The following is a 27307-nucleotide window of genomic DNA, read 5'->3' on the forward strand; positions in this document are numbered from 1 at the left end:
CCTCGCCTCGCCTGCCTCGCCTCGCACCATACGTCGCGCGCGTCGCAGAAACCGACGGAGACATAAAACCGAGCGCAATTATCGACCTGCACAGTTGTTAGGCGAATATGTTCTGACTGCCAGCTGAAATTGCCCGGCGAACACGTGCACACGGTTACTATTATTTCAAGCTGGACGTATTAAACGGATAGTAAAGATACCGAGGCATTAGGGCGGCAGGCAATTAGCCGTCGTTCTTTCGAATAGGGAATCGCGGATCCGTGAGCGCGGGATCTTCAGAAAAATTCGGCGATGCTAAAAACTTTGTATCTTTAGTACCGATGCCGGTTCCGAGCGATGGAGATTGTTTTACAACAAAGCCGGAGTTTAGTGTTATTTTACGGCCTATAGCAATTAGACGGTCGACGTAACCGGTGTTCGATCGTGGTAGTCTCCGAGGATGCATTTTTGTCATTAGCCGGACTCTCGGTGCACGTTCGCTTTATTCCCGTGTACGTTCGGACGATTTCCTGGCGGACGTATCCCTGTAAACGGTCGACGTTATTGCATCCGCGAGAGTCGGTTTACGAAATTCTGCAAAAACTCGAACGATATTAGCACGTTTAATTACGCGGACAAACGTAATTGTACGTTTCGCGAGTGAACCCGTCAAAGGCGGAACGAGAAGAAAACTGCGAAAGAAACAGCGAACAGGAAGCACGCATCTAATTAAGGTTGATTTTGAACCGTGAAACGCGGTCTGGAGAGCAATCCGCCATTGAAATTCCACGATAGCGAGCAAACCACGCCCGTCCATTAGCCGGACAAATAGCATTTTAAATAACACTTCGTATCTGGTAATTACGTTTTAATTACACGCTCATCTCCCCGGTAATATCGTTCCGTCACCGATGCTCGCTCTTCTTCCTCTCCGCGTTTGCTCCTTTTTCTCTCTCTCCCTCCCCCTTTCGCGTTGCTTTTTTTCTCCTTTTTCCGTTTAACCCCACAAACCGGCGAGTGTCCACCACCTGCCGCGTCGCGTCGCGTCCCGTCGCATCGCGTCGGATCGCGTCGCGACGATCCTCGTGCTCGCCGATGCGACGACACGCTTATCGCTTAGCCAGTCGTCGCGCGTCGCGCGTCGTCCACGTGCCGCGATCGAACGCGTCATATCCGCGCGAGCGAGCGAGCGCGCGCCCGCCGCTTTTAGGAAGTAATTTCTGAATGGCTAATTAGAGGGACAATGACGCGGAACTCGCGGAGGCCGGAAGCAGACGGAGACGGAGACGTGGCCGGAGAGGAACCGGTCCCGGTCGCGGCGACCGTCTCTTCCGCATCGTAATTACGCCCGGGACTTTTCTCGTTCCGGATGTTAATTAAGATGCACAATGGGCGAACGCGAACGGTTTGCGTAATTGTCGCGAAAGGACCGCGCCGCGTCGGACTAGTTTCCTTTCCGGATGTTAATGCCCGGCAGGAGGGACTCGGGGATCCTCGCTGTTTGCCGGCGGAATTCGTTCGATGGGAATTACCTGCAGCCAGTCGGCTCTCCTCAAACCGAATAACTAATACTTCGCGCTACGACCGACAGCTTATCGGACATTTGACCCGTCGCGTCGAAGCAACGAGTCGGGCTTGCGAAATTGGTTCTACGGTCGCCATCGATTTCCCCAAAGATCCGCGATACGAGGGTGCAACGGAACGACTTCTAAATTGAGAAAATTCGAGGCAGATATCCCGGCGTTAAATCGTTGACGCACCTCGAGCCGAGTGTAGATCCATCGCGGTGAAATATTCGCAGCGTAACGTTCTCGTCGGACTGTGGGAACCTTTGCACGGAACAGGCGTCTTCCGCTCGTTACTCCCGTTGATGCGACGGCCTCCGACGGCCACGCGAGCCGAGCCGCGCGCGGACCGCCAAAAAACGGTCGCGCGAACCCGGCAGAAGGTGCGCTAAACGCGTGACGGCTTAATAATTGTATGCAGCGCTCTCCGTAGCTCGGTGCTCGCTCGGATGGCCCCACGGGATCACGGGAAGCCGTTCTACACGGTGCCGCATAATTACTATGATCCTGCGCGCTTCACGGTGCTCCAGTTCTCCGCGAGGGAGAGACAGGCGGGTCCGTTGTGACCCCCGCCGGAGAACGGCCGGCCGAGCTCAAAAAGCGCCGGCACGAAAGAAAACCTGCAATCAACGCGTCAAAAAGCAGAACTTTCACCCGACGATCCTTGTAATGTATCCACGCGTTGCTCGCTCGCTCGCTCGCTCGGTCGGATTCGACGAACCGGTGCACGTATCTGGAACAATGTCTGACACGGGTTTTTTCACCCTCGCGTTCTCCTGCCTGATGTATTTTTCCCTTTTTTTTGGCTGCACCAGACCCGCCTATCCATTGGAAAACGGTCCGCCCGGGTTCCGTAGAGTTTCGTTGTCCCGGCGCGGCGCGATGACAGCTCCAATATTGCCGCATCTCTGTTAAAGGATCGGCGAAGGTCTCTAATCCTAGGATCAATTATAGGGATGCTCGACACTCGAAACTACCGAGCCTTGAACTAGTAGCTCGTCAAACTAAATACAAACTGCTAGATCGCGAGTAAAGTTCTCTGCTCTGATCGAAGATCCGCTCGGAGATTCTAAAATGCGGTCTTCGAAGGTGTCGGTTTCAGGGATAAAAAATTGTTCCAAACGTATTATTTAATATACGAATATTTTTCTAAGAAATGGCGTATCGAAACGCGTCGCTTCTCTGCGGCAAGAAATGCTCGAGAAGCGAATATTCGCGAACGAGAGCGGAGAGCAACTCGAGGAGCGAGGATCCGCAGCGAATTAATCGGCGCAAAGTCCCAAGAATTTTCCAGCACGTTTCTCCGAATCCATTCGGAGTTCCACCGCAGTAATTAACTCCGCAACGATGACATTATCTCGGAGAGGCGCCGATTGGCCGGCTCTCCGTCTCCGAGCTTCCAGCTGGAAGCCGTCGAGATCCGCAGCGAGGACCCGGCACTCCTATTTCTCTCCCTAGTTTGTCCCGTTAGTTCGGGGATCCCGATGGAACGGACGCGGACCCGGGTCCGGCGTGTCGCTCGATGCGAGCAGCACGCGGCATGCGGCGTGCATGCATTTATGCATATGTCCGGCACTTCTCCGCGTGGATGCAGATGCGGCACGCACGCTCCGCCACCGTAATCCTTTCCCGACACTCGTAATGGCCGGAATTGTGAATTCAATTGCCTCTGAATTGGATGCAGTCGCGAAAGAGCCGGCCGGCCGGCTTAAGGCACGTACGCGTGTGTTGATGCAGCCGTGAAAGGCAGCCGCAATGTCCGTGGCATCCGTCGGACCAGCGAATGGACAAAGGAGAGCTGCGACGCCGGTGATTGCAGCTCGAGTGGAAAGATCTTCCCGAGGAGGCGACGACGAGCAGCTACGAGCAAGCTTGCTTCCCTAACTCGCGGCCACGGCCAGCAAATTCGAGAGGGACCCGGACCGGAGCAAACTTGCCCGTGTCCTCGAGGATTCGGAGTCGGTGCTCCCGATGCCACTGCCGCTACACGGAACAGAGTCTCGAGAGGCAGGAGTTAGCTGCAGGCAGATTGTCTGGCGTAGAAGCCAGCCGAGAGTACGGAACGGTGTCGTGTATCGTCGTTTTGGTAATATCTCGAGTTTAGATAGGAGTCTCCCAGTTCTCATCTCGCTCGATCATCGCCGAATCTTCCAACAATTTGTCGCTTTATCGTTCGATGCTACACTCCTCCGGCATCGTACTTAAACTCTTAGAGCGCATGTTCGAGAAACGTGTGCTTTCAACGATGAAAACGTGCGACAACAACGTTTGGGAAAGGTACACGAATAAATCCAGAAACTCGCGCTTATCGGAAAAGTCCATTGCCCGAGACTTTTGTTTCGAATAAATGAAATCGAAATCCGAAAGACGCAGCGCGTGCAACAACATCTCGAGCGAAGAAGGAAACAGGGAATAAAAAGCAGAACCGCAGCAGCGCAAAAAGCTTGAAAGCTTGAAAAACGAACGGGTTCTCGAGTCGTTGAAGTAGCAACGTGCACATGAAAGGTTACACGCGAAAACGTAGAAACGTTTGAGCGACGTATCGCGGCAATCTGGCCGTGGCCTCTGATCGATACGCAGCATCAGCCGAGAGTCGAGAGTCGAGAGTCGAGAGTCGAGAGAGTCGAGAGCGCCGAGACCGAAGAGTCGATAGTCGAGAGAAAAGCCGGCGGATCGCGGCGCATTTATTGTCAGCGTCTTTCCGCCTCAATCGGGAGGAGATAAATTAAAAAAGATAACGCGACATAACGTAGGCACGTAGCTGTAAGCTGACACCGCGGGCTCGTCGTTCTTTCAGCTCCGAGGCTGGCTTACCGCCCACTGCGCGACAAAAAGGACGTTCTTCATTCGATGAAACAAACACAACGGAGCCGTTCTCGCGGAGAGAGAGAGAGAGAGTCTCATTTCCTGAAATATTTTTCTGCAGTTTAATAACTCGACAAAGACACCACTTTCTGCGCCGACGGAGATTGCAACCGGACCAGCCGATCCTTTGAATTCCATTCGAAGGATACTCTTCGACCGAAGTTTCACAACAAATTTGATTCGTTTCTTTCCCGTCTGCCGGCCGGGGAGAATTAATAACAAGTCGACTGCGGATATTTATTCCGATTTCTGCGCGCTCTGGAATAATTAACGTAACTCCCGGTGAAAGGGAAGTTTATTTCGACGGTTACAATGAGACTGAAACGAAGGCTGCATCGAGCATCGTTTCGATTGTACGCTCGTGGATGCTGTAACTTGGAAGTGCGGAAAGTTTGCAATTTACTTCTCGGCACTTCACAAACTGTAATAATTCTTAATTCGCCGACAATTGTTGGTAATCGATTGCAAGACCGTGTTCAATTGTATATACGTGTATTCCACGGTTTGCTGCTTGCTAGAAGATAAAATGATAAATGTTGCCCCTAAAAATCTGTTAGAGTAGAAAATGCCGACGTTCAAGAACGAAGAAAATGGAAAATGCCGGCCGTGAAAAATTCACGAAAACGACGCGTGCCGCGATACGAAAACGTAATGGAAATATAAAAAATGGCTGCAGGCAGGTGAGAACCACTGTTTTCCTTACGTCCTTGCTTCTCGGCTCGAGATCCGCGAAGAGGCGCCGCGGGGATGTCGCTGAGCGAGCTGTCCTCTCGTCTTTCAGCCACTCCCATTTTCAGCTACCGAGTTACTGCCACTCTGTCAATCTCACCTGACATTCTCGCGTCTAAACGAAGATACACTCCCGACAATGAATAACCCTCGGAGGCCGTTCGCGCTGGCATCGAGAGGAAAAGTCGCGTCGTTCGTATCCCACGATGTTGCGAACGCGATCAGCCTTGGAAATTAGTTCGGAGAAACTGTTGAATACGTTCCCGGGGAATCATCTCCATTGCTGATGCCCTATTGTAACGCCGATATTTAATGAACGGAGCCCGTCGGTACTAGCCTGCCAAATAAAGTATTCTAATGAAACTCCTACAAATGCTATTCCGTTCGACAAAATATGCATACGATGCTCGCCGAACGAAACGTGCTTTCATTGTCGGGAACCTTTTATTTGCATTCGGTACTCTCGGCCGTACAAAGAATCTGAAACGCCCGGGGACTTTTCGGTGCCCTCGATATCTCCGAGCGATAGAATTTCATTTACAAACAGCAATTTTAAAACCTTGTCGTCGCATCGATGCTCCTTCCTTCGCGATAACGCGAAACACGGTTCCAGCAATTCTAAAGAGATCGAAACGGTGCGTGGAGAAAATAAGACGGCGTGTCCCCAAGACCGAATCCATAAAAAATGACGTCCCGGAAGTACCCTAAAACAAATAGATTCGCTCCAATTTGCTGTTTAAATCGCAAAGAACCGGCGGCTCTGTGTGCAGAGCAGCGAGAGCCCCGAGTGGCCTCGTTCCTGCAAGATTCCACTAGCCCGAAGACATTGTTCACCTATGCTTCCACGAATCTTGGGGAAAATGTCGCAAGGGATTCTGCGTTCTTTCGTCTAATCGACAGATTAAATTGTTACGAATTTTATACCATGATAATGGTTTTATAATAATTGTTAGTCGGGCCTGGAAGTTCGGGAAGTTTTGATCGGAAAGCGTGTCCCCGCACGATCGAGTTTGGAAAATAAATTTTCTGTAGGAAAGGGTTGCTTTCTCGAATCGCCGCGCAGCGGTCCAGGGACCGTCGGAACCGCGACTCATTTGAATAAGACAAATGAAGACATCCGGGGGACACGCGGCGAGAACGATGAAGCCGATACCCGAGATTGGCCCTCGGAGATCACCTACGGCGTGAACCGGCGCGGCGCATCGAACCGTACCGATTGATTACGATCGTTACGAAGACAATGGGAGACACGGGCTTACTCTAACGACGCAACTAACTTAGGAATCAGGGATTACCTCGTGCCACGGTTAACAAGCACCGTAGATCGAGTTTTGTCCGCTGAAAACTGATCCGGCTACTGCCCACGCCTCGCTATCTCCGACGTTTTTCAGCCGGCTGCGGCGCGCTCGCGCGCACCGTTGCCGCTTTATCATGCAAATCGGGATACGAACGGATAGAGAAAAATTTAGGGGAAGCCCCCTGTTCCCCTAACTCTCCCGGTATCCGAATTTTCAAATATTCCCTGCTATTTGAACGCTCCATTTTCCGCGCGCTATTCCCGCGCAATTTGGTAAAAATCCGACGAAATTGTTTGCATACCCTGCCCGCTCGAAATATTTCGAGCTTGAAATTTAATCCGGGGATGTTGCCGGAAGTTTTCATTTTCGGCTTTACCGATTATTGTCCGCACTCCGGGATTGCGAAAAATTTCATCTCTTTCGAAAATTTCACGGAGCACTGCTGGAATTGCAGAGTCGGGAATATTATACTTATACGCGTTAATGATAATATTATATTGCATCGATGAATCTGCAAGATTCGTCGAGCGTGCTATTTCGTAAGCGATCATCTTCGTTGTATCTTCTCCGAAAAAATCCCGACTAAACGAACGATCGAATGGACCATAAATAATTCAGGATTAAAAGTCTCTATCTTTTTAATCGTAACCCGACGATCGACTACGAGTCTATGAACGCAACGATCACGAGAGTACACCAAGATCGGCTGAACCAAATCGGTCGAACCGGATGAAATCTTAGGAACGCCGCTAGAATGGGTGTGGATCTGTAGCGAAATCGAAGCAATTTGTCTGGTCGCGGTTGAATCGCGCGCGAACGGGTTAGAAAGTGGCTGCAGGTGCCCGATTCCGTGACTCGACGCGTTAACGGGTAACTTTGCGACGGGTAGCTACGGTTTTCGGCATGGTTGCGAAAAGGTAACGTTTCCATGCGGGGCGGCATGAAAATGTATGCAATCGAGCCGGGGGGCACGAGATTCCGCACGCCTCGCGGAGGAGAACGATTCGAAAATTGCTGGCGGACTGCTTAGCGAGAAATTCCCGTTGTTAGAGCCGGAATTACCGGATCGGTGGAACGTTGCAAAAGCTGCAGCCCGGGGAAAAGATAGCGCGGAGCTTGATTCGGACGCCGGGGAATATTTGTTTGCGCGGCGGACTCTATTTACTCTGTCGCGAACGCGACGGAGGAAGATATATGTTCGGAGCGGAAGACACCGATAAAATTGACACGCGGCAAATGTATTTTTAAGCGGACTTCCCGCGGGATATTTTCGCGACTTTCTACCCCCATATTTTCATACACGCTGCTGGGAACAATGAACGGTGGCACGATTTCGTTCGGCGCCGAACGTTGCGTTTCGAGGTCGAGGAAATATTGAAAGGAACGATTTTGCTGGTTTTTAGTTGATTTAAGAGAGCATTTTTCGGACGGCTTTATCATCGCTTTGTTTACCCGCTTCGTTCCGATTTTTAACGGCCCCGGTGCATACGTGTCTAAAACACACTCGATCGTTTCATTTGAATAAACTTGTATCGAATAAATGTTTAATTATTACTCTTCGATTTTAAAAGACTGCTAGACGATCGACGATAGGCGAATCGTAAATGCATACCATCGATGTAATTGCTTCTGGAAAGTCTAAATCGAAAGCATTTCTACTTAATATCGTGGAACCAAAGCTATAGTTTGGAACGAGTGTGTTCGAGTGAAAAGGTCCGGGACATGGACGCTTTAGCACGGGAACGTTTATCCCACGGAAAGTCGTGATTTCTTCAGCGGCGGATCCGCTGGAAAAGGGAAGGCGGAGTACTCGAGAAATTATAGCACCGGCGCGGACGGAACGATGCTTCAGAATGAAGCAAGCTGAAAATGTAGAACAAATATTTTTCATAGGAAGCTTCATTTTCGAGGAAATTAACTTTGAAGATCGCTGGAGTGCGAGCGCTACCGAATACCACTTGGCCGACATGTCTGCCCCCGACTGTCTGTTTCTACTTGTTGGAAACACGGCCGCCAGGATAGCGCTATCTGGCTCCGTTGTCTCTCCGTTCTCTGTGCGACGGTATTCACCGAATTCTCCTAGGAAATGTAATACTCCGTTACGAGCTATCGATACAGCTATTGGGCAAAACTTTAACCTCGATTGATTCGATAACGCGAGAGCTCGGCATTGAAAATGGAATGAATGATTTTTCAAAGAGAACACGATTTCGCGCGATCGTGTAAAGTTAAGGTTAAATTTACACGATCCGTTCGGCTCGATTCGACAACGGAACAGCGACGAATCCATGCGGCGAACCAGTTGTTACAGAGGGATAACAGAGACCGTGGGATATCGGATCGCGACCGGTGGACGGTTCGCGTAATAAATAATAAAGAATTAATCGACGATTCGGGTGACCAGTCCGCGTTCGACGAGTTTCCCCTACTTTCGGCTCCGCGGAGAGAAGGGTGGGGGATCGAGGGTAAGTTAGGACACGCATCCGATCGTGTCCGATGGTGTCCGATCGCAACGGTGTCCGTAAAAAAAGAAAGAAGCCCATGGAAAGCATCCCCCTCGCGTGGCACGGTCGAACGAGAGGTGTCCGAGGGTGGTCGTCGATTTCTGCGCAACTCCGAGCTTTTCCCCTGTCCCTCGCCATCTGCTGGAAGCTGCACGAGTGAGGAGATGTATTGAACAGGCTGAATGCGCGTGCAGAGATGCGCGAGTATCCGCGAATTCCCGGCAGCACGGGGCCGCAGTCCGCACAATAAAGAAAAAAATTCCACGGAGTTAGGGGAACAGAGAGGCGGCGAGCGTGACGGAGAGAGAGACACGCCATCCTAATCCTCCTGGACGCCGAAGAGGCAGACTCGATTAATAGTCACGGCCGCGAGAGAAACGACGTCGTCCTCGGCGGAGCCTCGGGATGAGACTGGCACTCTGCATCAGACTGGTCCGACAGTTTTTCCGTCGAATCTCGTGTAAACGCGTGGCCAGCCAGTGAGACCGAGTGCGAGAGAGCGCAATAGAGCGCGAGAGAGCGCGAGAGGGAGAGGACCGTTGGACCCGTGCGCTTCTTTTCCGCGAGTTTCTTCGAGCCAGTGTTGTTCAGCGAGAGAGACTGCTAGGATGCGACCGAGTGCCGCTCTTCTGTTGCTCGTCCTGTGCACCCTGTTCGTCGCGTCCGAGTCGAAGCTCCGCCAGCAGGCCGCGGCCGTCGACGACGACGACGACGAGGACGACGACTGGGACGACGACGAGGACGACGCGGACGACGACCAGACCTACCAGTCGAAGCCGGAGGTCGACGACGATGGCAGGATCTACAAGAACCCGAGGAATTCGCCGTCGGCGATGTGCCCGCGCGACGAGCAGCAGGCGATGCTGCTCGGCCAGAAGTGTCTCCGGAAGTGCTCCACCGACGAGGACTGCAAGAGCAAGAAGAAGAAATGCAGGTGCGACGGAGCCTGCGGCATGTCCTGCATCAAGCCCGAGAGAGAGTGTCCGGTGCTGAACGCGATCCAGCACGGCACCGTCACCGTCGCCAGCCGCTTCTTCGGGGACCAGGCTCGTTACACCTGCGACCCGGACTACTTCCCCGTCGGGCTCACCGAGAGGACCTGCAGGGCTGACGGCAACTGGACCGGCACCACTCCTTCCTGCAAACGAGACCCGAAGTCCTTCTGCTCGCAACCGCCGAAAGTGACGAACGCGCGGCACAACGCGCTACCGGAGCAGACGACCTTCGACCTGGACAGCGTTGTCCAGTACTTCTGCGATCACGGTTACGTGACCAACGGGGTCAGGAAGGCCAAGTGCCTGTTGATGCAGGGCACGGTCAGTTGGTTCGGACCGGACATCACCTGCGAGCCGAAGAAGTGCGATCCACCGGCGGACATCGCCAACGGATGGCACGCCGGTACGTATGCGGCTGGGTTCGTTGCTCGTTGTTTGTTCGTCGAACAACGGTTGTTTGGTTCGCACCGATTCGCTGGCGAAATGTTTGCGGACCCAGACCCCGCGGGGTACGATTCGGTTGCGTTTAGGTTTACTGTTTTTCTAGCCGTTGTTTGGTATTATCGCGGCTCGGCGGAATGCCACCGCGAGATCGGCAAACGTTTGCTCAACCCATTGCATTAGCATTTGTTTTCGAGATTAATTGTTCGGACGGCTTTGCCGGTGCTCCGGGCACACGGTGTCGGGAAATCTGCGACCGTGTCAGCTTGTATTTTCTTTCTAATTCGAAGTGGCGCACTGGCTTTCGAGTCTGTTGTTTTTCTAGGCATTTTTAACGAAGTATTCTTACCAAGAATATACTTCCGGAGAAGTATTCTATTTACTCGAGAATTAACATGTTATGTAAGTAGTTCTTTTGTCGCCGAAACCTTCGGTCGATAAAGCGATACATCGTTTGCATGTTATCTGTTAAGAAATATCTTTACGTGTCTTTTCCACCAAGTTTTCAACGACAATTTTCTTAATAATAGAGAACCATTCCCTTGTGGGAATACTTGTGCATGAACTTGCAATGAAATGTTTACGCGAGTGCAATATGTCGCTTCTATTGAAATGGACGGAAGAAATTTTTTTCGAAAAAATACCTGATCCATCGGGAATTTAATGCATATTTGATGTTTCTGCGAAATGTTTACGTTACTCGTATAAATTCGTTTCACTTCATTGTATGTGTAAACGTCATCGAAAGAGTCGCAAAGCTTTGTAAAACATCTACATAATTAAGACGAATTCAAGCAACAATACTGTGTCAATTAAATTCCGCGAGTAACAATAAACGACGAGGGTTAAAATGATTTACACAATTTGACTATGCTGGTCTCCCGGATTTCCAATGAATTATGAAAGCTGTAATATTGCTGTACCGTATTTAACTATTTATGAGCAACTGCATTAACGATACAATCATTAGCGACCACGTAGCTGCATAATTATAAATATACTCGTATTATCCAATTGCTTTTCATCGAGCGTTCCCGTAGGATAACATCGTTATTTTCATCCGATAAATAATTCACGAAGTTACGTTTTTAATCGAATGACGGGTTTAGACGTATTTGCGCAGCTATGCTCGCGTATATCGTAGTAGCACGTTATATGTATAATGTGTTTTCGACGTTCAGGGTCTCGTTTAAAATAGTCCACGAATCTTCTTTGACGGAGTATCGGTTTCCCTCCCTTGGCAACCTCGAACACCGCCAATATTGTCAACGATATTATCGCTACAACGTTCTCGCAACGTCGACGGTGTCGTTGAAAATTGGGATAAACGTGGTATCATTGCTTTTTAAGGGGAGTGTTACACGTACGACTGTCGCGTGTCGTATCACTGCGCGGAGGGCAACGAATTAGTTGGCAAGGCTGAAAAGCTTTGCTTGGCGGACGGCACATGGACCCCGAAGGAATCGCCACAATGCGTTCAAGTAAGCATCTCGTGAACAATTCTGTTTGCAAACAACTGCATCAGCATCGTAGGTCGTATTATTTTTGTCGTATCTGCAAGTCGCGTTTTACATTTTAACGAAACGCGAAAACATGATAATTACTCCGTGAATTTTCGCGTTGGATGAACACATGTTCTACCTCATTTGCAACAAACAGTGGCCGCGCGGTAATGTATTTCTTCTCTTCGTAATTTTAACGAGATGAAAATGAAATAAAGGATTTTTAAATTCTTTTAATATTTTTACCGTTTCGTACTTTATCCAACCGTTGTTGTAAACGCATAAAATCCGCGGTTTGATAAATACTTGCATTTAAAATATTATGCACTTGATACTTCAAATTATTAAGTTGTTTAGTTACATCGTACGATCAATTTTTAAATATTTGAAGACTTTTATCGCTTTCGACTCGGTTTTATTTCAATATCAACCCCTAAGTGGTCTGTCCTGTGCCGATAACAATTTAGCCTGCATCGATGTAACTCTAATTAATATATTAATTAATATATTTCCAGGCGTATTCCGCAAGCCCACTAAGGAGTTAATAGATTCATTCGTCACGGTTTCATCTCATAGAATAGAATTTATAGTATTTTACTTTAGAGTACATTTAATATTTTCTAGAACTGATTGCAAGTTGTCCTAACATCCCCCAACCCCATGTCACTCCCTTTCCATGGGCTCCAACGTGGAAACGTTTCGCTTGTTCAGGTTACCACGGTGGAATGCCCTATACCGGAGAACCCTGTAAAAGGGAAGGCGGTCTTCACCTCGTATGCATACAATTCCATCGTGCATTACGAATGCGACTACGGCTACACGGTGGTAGGCGCTGGGACGAGACGCTGCGGCGCTGACAGAAAATGGACTGGAAAGATGCCCACTTGCCAGGAAATTAATTGCGGTTTACCCGGCGTTCTCTACAACGGCTGGATCGAGAATATGGAGGCCGGTAAGTTGAACGCTTGAACAAATTCTCCGTCGCGTTATAAATAAATTCCGTGAAATAAAAATAAATCGGTATTTAAATCCTCTTGCGGTGGGTACAGTTTTTTTTCTCTCTCTGTAACACCGTAATACCGTTCGTTCCGTTTCCAAAACCGTGACAATATCGCGATCATCCCTGAAAAAACTTCTGACGAGCGATCGCTGCGCGAGCCGCGAGCGAGATTCGATTCGACGACTCCGCGATCGATCGCGGAGATCGATCCGTCGGACAGCCGACAACCTGCTAATCCCGCGGACTTGTTTCGGCGACAGGTACGGGTCTGGGCGCGAGCATAATTTACCGGTGCAACGACCACATGAAGCTCGAGGGAAATGCCTCGTCCGTCTGCCAGGCCGACGGAAAATGGCGTTACCCGTTACCGCAGTGTCTGGCCCCGTGCGTGGTGCCGCAAATTGAAAACGGCAACATCACGGTGGCGAGCCACGAGAACGATCACATCAACAACGTTACCGTTGTGGAGCACGGGGAGCGATTGCTGGTCTCCTGCGTGAAGAACTACGAGTTCGCCGCGAACAGCACCCCGGTGGTCTGCAACAACGGCACCTGGTCGATAGTGCCAAGTTGTTCCCCGGCTCGGTGCAAGCACATGCCGAAGCCGCCGAAGAACGGCATGGCGATCGCGCCGAAGACGGATCACGGAATGAAGGCCGCGTTCAGGTGCAAGGACGGCTTCCATCTGGTCGGAGGAGGACCCATGAACGACTCGCTGTGGGTGCGATGCCAGTACGGGAACTGGACCGGAGATATTCCTCACTGCGTTCAAGTCTTCTGTCCGTTCCCCGGCATGATCGAGAATGGCAAGGTCTTCCTCGTGGGAAACATGGGCGTCTACGATTACAGACCCTACGTGAAGAAGGTGGTGAACAACAAACAGATCATGTACGACTGCGACAAGGGCTACGTGCTGGACGAAGGCCAACCTACCGGGGCTACTTGCGTCGGAGGGAACTGGAGCCCCAAGGAACTGCCCAAGTGCATACCTGGACAGCACCCTAGGCTTCGGTGGAGCAGGCGAAGGCGGTCCATCAGCGACGAGGATCTCACCATGAGTTACAGGTAGGCGACAGAGTTGGAACGTTCGATTGCCCCGTCGATTCGCGCTGCCGATTGTTTCGTTATCTAATAATATTGTTACGGCGACTTGTTCGAATCAAGTGACTGTAATGTGAAACTGCCCTCTTGCGAGCAACTCCATAAAAAATAATGGAAGATAGGGGTTGCCACGGAAGAGTGATATATTATTATTATAGTATTTCAATTATCTCCTCTCGAGTTCCTTCGCTCTTCGAAATCCTAGAACCTCGACCTAATCGCCAAAAAATTCTAGAAACCGTCTCCGGCTGTAATATCAAATTGTCCGCTTATCGCCCGCAGGAAGTTCATCGAGTTCTTCCGCAAGATCGGCAAGAAGCTGCTTCGCCTGGAGCTGAACAAGGGCAAGGACCACGCGAAGCACAAGCCCGAGAAGGCTCTGAATTTCACGCAGCACCGCACCGACAACTCCACGGAGCCATCCTGGAAGAAGCACGCGAACCATGGGAACCGCTCGAAGCTGCGCGAGGAGAAGATGATCGACTTCCTGGAGATCGCTTACAGGAAACTGCAGCGGATCGACGCCAGACAATCGAACAGCTCGTCGAACGGTAGCATGCACGACCTTTTGAACGCCATGAGCAAGAACTTCTTCCACGTGGACCTGTCCGAAGCCCGGCGCAACAGTTCCAGAAGCCGCTCCGAGTTCGAGGTTCGTAATCAACGGGAGTTCGTCAAGCTGAAGCGGAAGTTCGAGAAGATCATGCGGTTCTACAACAAGTCGACCCGCTGGAACGAGAAGGGTCGCAAGGACTCGCGGAAGAAGGGCCAGCCGCACGGCGACAAATCGAAGAAGTCGAAGGACAAGAAGAAGCACCGGAAGAACTACTACAAAGGCTTCTACGAGTTCGTGAACAGCTACGTGACCGAGAAGCTGTCGATGCTGGAGGCGAGGAACGCGACGGAGGAGCTGATCAAGCGGATGAACATCGACAAGTTCACGGTGAGGAACGGCAGCACGTTCACCGTGGGCGAGATGTACGCGTTCTTTAAACATATCATAGAGGCGAAGCTGAACAGCAGCGAGGACAGCACGGAGCCGACGACGTTGCCCGCCTCGTCGTCCACGAGCACCACGACGGCGTCCAGCTCGTCGTCGACGACGACCACGACGACGGCGACAACGACCACGACGACCTCGACGAGCAGCACGACCACCTTGGCGACACCCAGGGAGATCGAGAGCCACGAGAATCGATCCTTCGCGGCAGGTGGGAACGAGTCTTCGGTGTTGGACAACGAGATCCCGGCCAGCAAAGAGGGTGCGCCCAAGCATCGCAGCAAGCGGATACGGAACGCGTCGGACGACGCGAGTCCCACGCACCAGAAGCGTCGATTGCTGGGCTTGAACGTTCTAACGATGCGGAAGGACGGCTCGAGGAGGGTGCGCAGGAACTCGAAGCGCTCGAGGAAGGCCTACGACGACGAGAAGACCAGACAGTTGACGTTCAAGGAGCTCGAAGCGCAGCAGCAGAGCCGCTCGAAGCGCTTTCTGCCGCCGTCCGAGCTGGATAATCAAATATTTCTAAAGAACTTGTATCTGAACGCGTACGAGGACGAGTACAGGGCGAACGTGAAGCGATCGATCGTCCAGGGCAACCACACCAACGAGCAGCAGCAACAACAGCAGCAGCAGCAACAGCAACAGCAGCAGCAGCAGCAGCAGCCTGCTGTCTACAGGAGACGCAAGGGCAACCTCGGCGCGTACGAGATCAAGTGAGCGATGGGAATATGTAATTGTGTTGTGATATTAACGGAATTTATTAAGTCATTTACCGATATCAATCGATTTTAGGCGAGTATACACCATATACGATAGTTATAATCGTTGTCCCAGAAAGTCGATGCGCATTGTACCGCGTGTGTCGCGCTTTTTTCATGAGTCAGTCTTTTTCCATGCAAGTCTCGGTGTACCCGGAAATCCCGGGCTCATTAATCGACGGTTCGTTCGGACGCGATGCGAGCCGTTAGATGATCGTCGTCTAGGTCGCGCTAAGTTCGTTGGGTGTCGGTGTGTTCTGTATCACGATGCGGATCGAGGGTAGAGGCCGCGGCCTTTGCAGTTGCGATCGATAGGGGTCTCGCGAGATGCTTCTTCTTACCAGGTTGCTGGATCGCCGATGGTTAAGCGCGTTTCCGACTCGCGATTCGCGACTCGGTGGTTAGATAGCGGAGCCGCAGGCTGTACACGTTCCGTTGCTGCGCGTGCTCGCGTTTGGGAACCGTTGGCAGTGCTGATCTGGAAATCGATCGAGCGACGAGGGTAGGATATTTTTCTTTCGACCGTTTCTCGCGCACGAGCATCGCTCGTGCGACGCGAATATTCTCTTCTAAACGAAGCGATCGCTCGGAGTATACCGATGCGACGCTTCCGGGTTCCAATATCGTCGTACGACTCTATATCCATCGATGAGACAATCTTTTCGACAGGGCGCTAAATGGAACAAGGAAATTGGGTCTTGTCTCCGCGACTAAAGAATTTGATTAATCGGGACACGTCGCGCACGCGCCAAGCAAATTAAGACTGATCAACGTTGCATCTTCCGATCGGGAAAATTCTTCGCGTAAATCCTAAATTCTTCGGTTTTATCGACCGAGGCTTTTGACACGGAGACAAATTAATATTCTCTCGATCTTCTTCGATATTTTATTCGCGTTGGTACGCGAAGTATTTTTCTATTTTATGGATTCGCCTCTTCCATGGACGAGTGAAATCTGCAGTCTGGCGATCACTGAATTGTTCCAACTTTTTGCAAACTTATTACAATAATTACTAAAGCGCCAAATTCATTTTCGCCAACCGAATCTTCGCAGTCTTCTTAACAATAACTCGACGTCTTCCTTCGTATTAAACGCTAGACTGGGCTCAAAGTGTTAAACTTTGAATATCGGAACAGCGGCCAAAATTGTAGTTAAATTACGAAACTAAGGTTTCACGGAATAACTCTATAAGATTCACGGTTAAACCGATTCACCTTTCGTAAGTCTATCGATAAGTACGAATCGTTTCACCGATATCGATCGCTTTCTCTGAGAACGGAGAAGCCACGTTCCGGATAGAATGTTCGGCCAGCGACACGGTAAGTCGAAGCGACTATGAAAATCAAAAGGACGATCGAACTGCAAAGGTGCGAGGTTAAATTTGTAGAGCTAGCTGCTGCTCCGTCTAGAGATGCTTGCGGCGGAGATCGTTGAAAGTACGTTTGTTTGTCAGTTTACGTTTTCACAACGGTAGTCACGCTCGCGTCGCGAAACGTACATTTTAAGCGTCCCTAAGGGCAATCCGTATTAGTAGACGGCTACGTTAACGTATTTTAAGTATGATCGTGGGAATCGCGCGGAGCGAAAAACACGTTTGTCGGTAATGAATCTCGTCGAGCCGGACGATCCTCGTTTAGACGGTCGGTTAATTAAGTTTCACTCGAGGGCTGTGTTTGTTGAATGTTATATGCCGGTTATAATGATAGGTTTTTGTAAAACTGTTGTTCATCGGAAGCCGGGCCGCATTGTAATCGTTGTACATACGTAATACGTTCGTTTCTCGAATAACGCCCTTCTTCTTCCTCGGTTCGATTGCCGGAGTGAATCGAAACGAGCAACGCGATCGTATCGATATACATATACATATATATACATATATATATATATATATATATATATATATATATATATATATATATTTGTATGTATGCATAAATATATTCCCGTCCTTCTCTTCGTAAATTCATTTTACTTGCGCATATTCAAGGCACGTACTCTCGAGCGTTCGAGCCATTTGTATCGATCGATCGATCGATCGATCGATCGCTCCTCCACTGCATCTCTCTCACTCTCGCACACACACGCACATACACGTACACGTACACGTACACGCTCACGCCTACACGTACCTACGCGTATCCCACGAACGCGCGAACACGCGCGAACGTCAACGATCGAAATTACTTCGTACACGTGCATTTTTATGAACAGAAACACACAAAGCCATTGGATAAGTATCATTAGTGAATAATAAGTATTATGATACGAAGAAATTGAGGGTGTATTTTAATTATCCGAACCAATATCTCCCTTCAGAAGTTAATTATACTCTGCGAATCCGCCGCAGGATATTTATTTTTATGCGACGATCGTAGCGTCGACTATATAGAATTGCATGGGATCCCGTGTGCCTGCCAAGTATGTAGTCGTTCCCCGTTTCTGTCGATTAATCGAAGCGCGATTACCAGCATGACTAACCAAGCGATTCTCTTTTACTTCTTTACGACGATAAGCGTTCTGCTGATACCGCATTACGAGCCGTTAAATATTAAAAGCTTACGTTTTGGGAGTTTGATTATTCTCATTAAAGAATAATTCGCTGCGAAAGGTGTCGACGTCGGCGCGATAAAGAATTCAACGTAGAGCAGCTTCGCATTTTCATTTTTAATATACCGGTTTTTCGTTCGTTTATTATTTTTATAAATAATTATCCTAATAATTAGAAATTCGACGATTCCCGATTTAAAATGTTCGGCGCATCAATGGATTACGGACAGTCCGGCCTTCGCGTGCACGATCTGTCGGGAAATTCGAAATGAATTCGATCGAATTTACCATGCCGGATTTATGACGTCGATCTCCAAATATTCCCAACGTCGTGAATACACGCGGTTAATGCGTAAACGAACAACGGAAATTACGTTTCCAGGGTCGGAGAAAGGCAAAAAGATTCAATCAAAAGCCGATCCAACAAAGTCAATTTCGATAAACGGGAACGCGTGCTCGCGCCTGTATGGACAGCACGAAGGTCCGCCGAGAATCGTCGATCGTGATCAAGAAGAGTGTCCAATTAAAGCCTCGGAATCGGCCGTACATTAAACGGAAGCCGTAAAACCCGGGAAGCGCGGAATTCCTTTTACCAGCGGCTTCGTTTCGCCCGGGCTACCCTCCACTTCGAATAATTTCCTGAATAATTTCGATCGAACCGCGAAACACGTAGTCGATCTCTAACGGTGCACACCGGTATCCGAAGTTAAAAGATTAAATTTTTATCGACGATTTTGAGAGCCTTCGTTGCAAACGTTTCGAGAGAAATCTTGTTAAAGTGTTCGCTAAATTGTGGAAATTGTAGAACCAAGAAGTCGTAGGCCACGAAGGACATCGCTTTACAATCGTTGCGTACTTTACGAAGCAATCGTGTCCGAGAAGAGTATCTTTCTGGGAATTTCTTTCGAAAAAATTAATAGGCCATTTTTTTAAACGATTGCTTCAGGTAAAAGTACGCGCCGTCGCTGAGCCATTTCTCCAGATTTTGCAGCGAAAAGATCGCTTCGGTTTCAACGATACACGCCCTTCGAAATAAGATACCGGTTTACAAACCGAGTCGACGAATTTCATCGGTAAAATTTCACAAACATCGAGGTTCCCTCGGATCGTTATCTATGCACGATTCCTGAAAGGTGTGCATCGGCACTCGGCACGTATAGCACGATGGCAGCCGGGAGCCGGGAGAGTCGTATTCTCGATATCTCCGGATCGATGGTGCACGCGGCGATCGGTGATTATGCTGTAACATCCGAGGTAATTAAGTCTGAAAATAAGCAGAGCCTGAAAAAGGGATCAAGGGGCGCAGCGGGGCCCGCGTAATTCGCGCGGCGCGCCGCCGCCGTTCACGTGGACGTTCTCTCTCTTTCTCTCTCTCTTTCTCTCTTTCTCTCTTTCTCTCTCTCTCTTTCTCTCTCTCTCTTTCTCCGATAGCGACCAGCGGCCCCGTCCACCTGTCAATATCAACGGTGTCATTAATTACGGACCAATTATAATTCGTGAGCGGCGACGAGAAACCGTGTCCGATGTTATCTGGTCAACACGGCTCGTTAACACAACCGCCACCGGTTCGGGGAATCGTGTTAAATCGATTAATCCGGCCCGACAACACGCGCGTTCGTTATGATAAGGCGCCCGTACGCCGCGCAACAGATCTATACGCGCGATAATATCGCCAATAAAAGTGCGAGCCCGGCCGTAAGATTGTTATTGCGCGCAGGGGAGGCGGAAGGAGCAGATTGCGAGCGCGTAATTGGTCGTCGTTCCGCGCGAAACAATTATTCGCCGGAATATTATCGCTGGGATGGCCGCCTTTTATTTTAGGTCATCGAATTATCTTTACTGCGCGCAGACAGCACGGGAGAAGCGATAAACGTCGATCTCTCGAATCGTCGTAGACTATGTTTCAACCGCCGATCGCTATCTATTCGATGCTAAGAGCGAGAACACCTTCCCTTAAAAATGATTTGGCACGTTCTACGTTGATATTTTTTAAAGCACGAAGATTCGGAGGCTAAACTCGATGCTCGATAAACGCGCGACATCGTAAAAGTTCCGGCAATCCGCTGTCACGATCGAAAAATCCGAAGTTTCAACGATAGACATCGTTATTCCGGATATCGCAGGAATCGGGCCATTTCCATTCCAAAATGGGTGTAACAGCAATTTATTTGATTTCATCGACGCATCGCGACTGAAACGTTAAACTCAATGTGTTGTTTTATTCCGCGTAAACTCGGACTCGATGGCGCAACATTTCGAGCCGCGCGTGCTTTATTTTGAAATATGAAAAGTGAAGAATGCAGGAAACTGACACGATGAAATGGATCTCGTTCGAAGCCGGTTTATTACCGAAATAATACAGTCGATTCTGGAATATATGATAAACCTTGAAACAAATAAATTGGTCGAGCTCGATGTTCCGTAATCGTAGAGCCTCTATCGAATAACCGACAGCGCTGGGATGAAATCGAGATCGCGTCTCGATGAAACTTTGCGAATCGATACGCGGAAGGGTGCACAGGGAGCAGCCCGTGCAGCAATTAAATTCTCGTCTCGGAAAAATTGATCGAATCCGGTAGCTTCGTCTTTCCGTCGTACACGTTGTCGAGAAAGACGTGCTCCCTGTTCAAAGACGACGACGACGACGAAAGGTCAAAGGCGCGACAAACGATCCAACTATCGAGTCGCCGCGACGATAGCACCGCGGTCGAGGACGCGGCAGCCAGAAAACTCGCTCAAAATCAATAGACGCGAACAGAGGCAACGTGCTCGACGTTCTTGGGCGAAGAGTGCCGGTGGCATTAGCACGCCTGCGCTTAACGAGGCCCGAGGCGAGAAGACGGTGGACGGAAAAAAAGAATGGACAAGGGCACGCACCACTAATTCACTTAGCCGAAGCGCGCGCGGTGTTTCTCGCGGCATGGCAGTGATTATTCCAGTTCGTACGACGATGATTATGCGGTCAGTTGATACGGTGTTAAACGCGCTAACCGAGAAAGCGCGGCGATAAACGGCCTCCGGGCTGCCGAGGCTTTGTCGCCCATTAGTTCCTCTCGTGCAAACACACCGGCGCGCCGTGCCGCGCCGTGCCGCTGTTTAAAAACCGATGTTAACGATCGGCAAACGAACCTCGGACGGAACAGGAAGTACCGCGGTGTTTGATCGAATGCGATGCAACGGTCCCTCCGCGACCCTACCGCTGCTCCAGGAATCTCATAAATCACGGAAACTTTACGATCAACAGGTCGCCTATGAACTATTAATCCGGGATCTGCTGAATGCAGCGTTAAAAGCTACCGAAGAACCTTCTCGCTACTTCGCTCCGAGTCGGTGCTTCGCTTCTCACGAGCAGTTTCTGCAGCAGCTGCGCGACTTCCTCTTCAAATATTGAGAGACTCCGCGGATTAGTTCTTCGACTACGGGGAAATAAACGCTGTCTCCGTTAACTCCGAGAAGCGTACGGCTCAAAAATGTCTATAATATACCGTCGATGTACCAGCTGGAGAAAATAGGCGAACTTCTAAGAAGCGTGGTCCGTGTCTAAACGAAGGCTTGGACCGTCGAGTAAATTCGGTGCGGCAGGATTCGAGTGGTTAGCCGTCACCTGCCAGGAGCGGGCAGGACCTGGTCGGAGACGGTGGAAGCGGATCGATCACGGGGAAAGACTCTCGTCGAGGAATCGTGAAGGGTCCCGATGGCGACAATGCGAACGCGGTTGACGGCGGCGGAGGGCCGAGTACCGAGTAGCCGGTGATAATCTCGTACAAAGAGGAGTTAAGCGGCGCGGGCTTCCTGCCAATTCACCGAGCCAAGTGTCGCCTTAGCGCAGTCAATGCCGCCACGAAATTGCTCGGTGGCTTCGCTCTCAATGAAACCTGCTGCTATTCCGGGCCTAGAGAGAGAGAGGATTTGCCTAGATAGCCGCACGGCAGCGGACAGACGCGCCAAGTTGGACGGGCCATTGTGCTTTCCACGAGTTCGTGAATGGCTCCGCGCCCCACCGGTGGCCCCTACCCGGGACCACGGGCCCCGGGGGCCACCGGCTACACGCCTCCAATGGATCGGAAAACGCAGCGAAAGGGTTCACAGGTTAGGTCCGAGTCGCGCCTCGCCGGACAATCGACCGGCCGAGAGGATTGTTCGCCGAACTTTCCTGGAAGCAGCTTCTCTCCGACGTTGAAACCTCGCCGCTTCCGAACGTGACTTCGCCAATGGGGAAACTGCCGAGCGAACGATGCTTCCGTGAATGAACTTTCGTTTCGGGGGGGGGGGGGGGGGCGAGGACCTCGGTTTACAGGGTAGTTCGCTGATACTTTGTTGGCCGGACGTCATTCACCGAGCCGGACTTTTCGGCTCGGGCACCTTCCCAGCTTTCCAGCAATTATTGGAGATCATCGACTTCTCTGGTTCGGCGAAGGCTTGGAACGAGAAGAAAGTTATAGGAGAGTTTCCAGAGTACTCGGATTCCTGGATATTGGATCGTGCCTCGGACCGAGTCTTTTATTCGCTGATATATTCCATAGAAACGAAGAATAGGCTCTCGGTTAATTAACCGAATTTACGGTTCGATCGAATCCGACCTGCGGCATTTGCCAATTGTAAATTCCATGGAACATAAAATTGACATGCTCGCAAATTTGGTACGTTTGTTGAGAAGTTTGCGCCATCGAAACGTAGGAATATAGAAAAACATATGAAACATTACAAAAACGGTCCGTGTAATTTTTGTCGACGTAACTTTCCGTTCGCTGATAACAGATGTTCCACGGGAACGCCCACGCTTTAGGAACTTCCGTCGTCGTTTTGCAGGCTTCGGGCTCGGATATTATTCAACTCGGCAACGCCTTTGAAAAAAAGTAGAATTTTACATCGTTTTTAATGGCGTTTGAACGCACGGTTTATTACCATTATAACATCGTTATGTTCACCGACTCCATTTCGCCGACATTTTCGCCTCATTATCAACCGAAAAGTGACGGTGCTACTATCCGGCTCGGCTAATTACCCGAATCGTTAAGCTGTTTCCGGTCTACGGTACACCGTTCGCGGTTACAGTTGATTAAGCGGCTGTTAATTCAGGAAAAAGCCGAATCAGCGGGTGGTCATTAAACAGGAAATTTACGGACGAGATTCCCCGTCACTTCCAACCAGAAACGCGCATAATTCTGCTGGAACGACGCTATGAAAACGCAAGTTTTTACGTCGAATGTATGTAGATTCGCTGTAAACGAATGAAAATTTTCTGAATTAAGACAATTATCGTACTCCTCTCGAAACGGCAGACATTGCGAATAAACTCCTACAGTTGATTCGCGGACATTATCGTTCGCCGAATTAACGTCGTCTTTCATTTTTCACATTCACGGCAGCTGCGTTAAACTACCGAATGAATTTTATAATTTGCGTAATGGATATTTGCAATTAGACGTTAATTTTGAGGTTTGTCAGAGATGCGTAACCTTCGAACCCTCACGCGGTCGCCGTTCAAAAACGACGTCGAACGTTTTCACAGTTTTTCTCGACCCATTGTTGGTCGTCCGAGAGTCGAACAAATAAGATTCCGAAATAACGAGAAGACCGCGTAAGGGCTATCTCGGTTACCCAATGATTCGAACCTCCTTGCCAGCTAATGAACGAGCTCGCCTCTGGTTGCAGCTTCGCAGAGAGTCGGCGACAAAGAGCGGAGGCCGATGAGAGGGCACGATTCCGTGATTACAGAAAGTAGAGGGTGCGACCGAGTGGCTGAAGGCACCGCGAAGGTGCGAAGAAGGACCACCTAGCGCGCAATCCGGCGAAAATCCTTTCCCTCGGAACGACAGAAGACCAGGACCGAACGAACGGTGTCACAAGCTCGGGTTTTGCTTGCGAGCAGCTGGCTAATTTGCCAGCGAGAAGGACGCGTGCACGGGAGAACGACAACGGCTCCGACGAAGGCGAACGATAAAAGTAGAAAGCGAGAAGGCGTTAAAGGGGAAGAGAGACTTTAATGGCCCCGCGTAACGCGGATCACAGAACCTGGCCTCTTTATGGGATAAATCGTTTTATTGTGCTGCTCGGCGGCATTCGGACGACGCTCGAAAAGTTGCCGGTGGTGCTAGGTGCGAAAAGGGAAGCTGTCGTATCCGGCGTTAAACGCCTTTCCGGGTGAATCGGCACCGTGAATGATACTTCGAGGGTTTTCCTGCGATCCCCGAGCCCGTCGAACGCCTGCAACCACGCTGATTGGACAACTTTTCTCGACGCTTCTCCGCTAGAGGTTACCACGCTGATCCAACTTTAAGCCATTCCGCTGGACTGGTTCTGCTCGTTAGAGGGAACATGCTCCGGCAAGTTCCCGCGTTTTACTTTGTCGCGTCTATAGCGAAATTTATGTACATCTGTGGTCCGCATAAATTCCTATAAATCGGAAATCCGTGTGTGTTCGTGGTTTCCCCGAAACTCCCGCACTTTTGTCCATTTTAAGCGAGCAGCCATCGACCGTCCAACGATTGTTCTTCGAGTCGAAAATAACGCAACGGCTGTTTTAATTCCCTTAGACGTTTACGATGTCGTATTTTATCTATACTCCTTTGTAATAAACGTACAATGTATAATAACCACGAGATATCGAAGCGACGAGACTCTCGAATCGATAATAAAAGTGCCGACTTTGTCGAGTTTCCGTTTCGCTGCGTATTCATGAAACTGCAGGAACGATGCCGCGTTAAAATTTTAGGTGCCAGGGGGCTTCTGGCAGTTTTTTAGCCGTCTGTCAATACGATACAAATGGGAACCGACGGTTTCCTCAACCCCGTCCGAGTTTATTAACTGCGACAGTGCTGGCAAGCCCGGAGCACGTTTCCACCGGGCTCGAACCGGAAGAGAGAAGAGGCACCGGCGAAATTGCGGGACGGTTTCATTTCAGCCCTCGACGCAGATTTATCGAAGCATCGCCAAATATGGGTTTCGCACCTTGCCCGTGCCCGTGCCCGCGCGAGTAGTTACGCCTCGACGCTGCGCGGCGTCCTACAAATGGCGGATTTCGCACGTCCCCCTCGTCCGTTTAAGGCAGGCGGCTACGAAACGATTACACGCCGGTTAATTTCAATAACAAGGAGAGTCACACCATACGTGGTTTAAGTGAATCTCCACGGCCGGCTCGGCCTCCGACAGAAACAAACCTTCGATTTCGCGATGGCTTCCAGGTTTGGCGCGTTGCGGACCGCCTGCGCGCCGCGCCGTTAATGGATCCGAATTATCGCCGCTATAATCTCGGTTGCGGCATTAATAATTGAGCGATTTCACTCGGTAGCCTCTTCCATCGGCGGTGGAACCGGTGATCGATGCTCGAACGATCTCTCGAGACGCTTCGGATTCACGGATGGACGGTCGTTTTCGGGATAAAATTCGAAAGCAGATCGTCGAAGCATCGTTTCTCGCGTTACTATTATTTTATGCTCTGGCCAAGGATTAAATATCGATGGAGCGAGGACGCGCGCGAACAGCAAGCACAACGAAGCTTTTCGAAGCTCCGTATCGAACGAGCAAACGGAAATCTTGCGAACATTCTACAATATTCTCGCAGCCGCGTCAATCGCTAGCACGATCGAATCCCGATCGTTCGGAAAGTGTTACAAAAGTCCCGCCTCGTATCACTTCCAACGGCAAATCTTCCTCGAGACGACGAGAAACCGTTGCCCGATAAAAGTCCGAGTCATCGAATTACCACGAAAATAATTGACCCTCGTTTCGGTGGAAGCGTCCGGCACGGCCAATTTACCGGCGCCTTTTGCATAATCAATGAAGTTGTACAGAGGCAGAATTCCCCGTTAACCCGAATAATGGCTCCCGATGTGGCAGCGCGCGCAAAGGGGACCGGCCGATCCGGAGCCGAATCGGAGCGAGCGAAAATGACGCTCGCGAATCACGCTCCGCACTCCGGATGGAGTTGATAATGAAAGCCTGCGGAGACGATCGCCGCCCGTAATTGACGTCTTTACTCGCGTGGGTAAACGATTCGATAATTGTCGTCCGACTTTAATTCTCCATGAAACGAGGCGAATCACCGTCGATTTAATTGCGGTCCCGAATCGGTGTCCCCGGCTGCGATACTTTGCCGATGCAAACCGGTGCGGCTCGCGGCGCGCGGCGATTTACGAAACGCGCGCACCGATTGCTGTGGGCGGGTAAGTGAAATTCTGCGCCGATGAGAACCGGGATCGGCTATCATTAAGTTATCGTCCGCCGAGACGGCACTGGTTTCGTTTTATTTCCACTGTTCCGTTTCATTAATTCATCCCGTATTGCGATCACGGCCGTCCCGATTACTTAACCGTCGATGTTCATGAAAACTCGATGCTCGTCGACCGGCTGTTTCTTCGGCACCGGAAGCGAGCGAATCGTAACAAGAATTTTATAAACTCGCGGACCGATCGCAACATTTTATGGATCGTTAGCGACGCTAGTATTATACCGCGTCTTGCAGTTTTATAAACATAACGAGGCTTCGTTTATTCAAATTTTAGAGATTCGCGTGATTTTATCGATCTTTATCGAGGACGAACGCCGCGTGGTTTTACGAAGATAATGGGACTTCGGTTGCTCTGGTCTTACGCGAGTTTTAACGTAATATATGGTCGAACGAATTTTTGTTATTTCCTGGAACTGTGATCGATTTAACGGAATTGACAGCGACAATATTTCAGCAAATTCTTGTTCTCGGAAGATATGACGGTAAAATTGTATTTAAGGAGGAACGAAGTTATATCAGCGTTCTATTTAAAGCTGCATCTTGAACACTAATAATTCTTGCCATATTTTTCTTTTGTCTTATAAAAAGACACCTACTATGGAAGTTCTATTTAAAGCTGTATCTCGCGTACAAATAATTTCCTTCATATTGTTGTATCATCTTACATCTTACGTTCCATCGTTTATAAAAAGATGCTTGCTATACGCATAATTTTATTATTATCCCTAACCGTTGGTTAGTTCCATATATTCGTTCATAAACTAAAGTACTATACTCCCACTTCATGTAT

The 27307-nt window shown here is 49.9% G+C and overlaps 1 protein-coding gene across 1 annotated transcript; it reads left to right on the top strand.

Annotated features, from left to right (window-relative positions):
- The first annotated feature begins 9111 nt into the window (after window positions 1-9111).
- Window positions 9112-24697, top strand: Hasp (Hig-anchoring scaffold protein). Its single transcript, XM_033483304.2, has 6 exons — window positions 9112-10338; window positions 11727-11857; window positions 12590-12830; window positions 13139-13943; window positions 14262-15695; window positions 23943-24697. Exons 1-6 carry the CDS (start codon window positions 9549-9551, stop codon window positions 24010-24012), a joined length of 3471 nt encoding a protein of 1156 aa, XP_033339195.2. The 5' UTR covers window positions 9112-9548; the 3' UTR covers window positions 24013-24697.
- The last annotated feature ends 2610 nt before the right edge of the window (window positions 24698-27307 follow it).

This window comes from Megalopta genalis, chromosome 4 (assembly GCF_051020955.1).
Source record: "Megalopta genalis isolate 19385.01 chromosome 4, iyMegGena1_principal, whole genome shotgun sequence".
Taxonomy (NCBI): Eukaryota; Metazoa; Arthropoda; class Insecta; order Hymenoptera; family Halictidae; genus Megalopta; species Megalopta genalis.

What these genes read in the sequence shown, in the direction of transcription:
- Hasp (XM_033483304.2), top strand. Translation starts at nt 9,549, where the DNA reads ATGCGACCGAGTGCCGCTCTTCTGTTGCTCGTCCTGTGCACCCTGTTC. An exon ending in GATCGAGAATATGGAGGCCG is followed by an intron (nt 12,831 to 13,138) that starts GTAAGTTGAACG and finishes TTTCGGCGACAG; the next exon opens with GTACGGGTCTGGGCGCGAGC. An exon ending in CTCGGCGCGTACGAGATCAA is followed by an intron (nt 15,696 to 23,942) that starts GTGAGCGATGGG and finishes CTCTGGTTGCAG; the next exon opens with CTTCGCAGAGAGTCGGCGAC.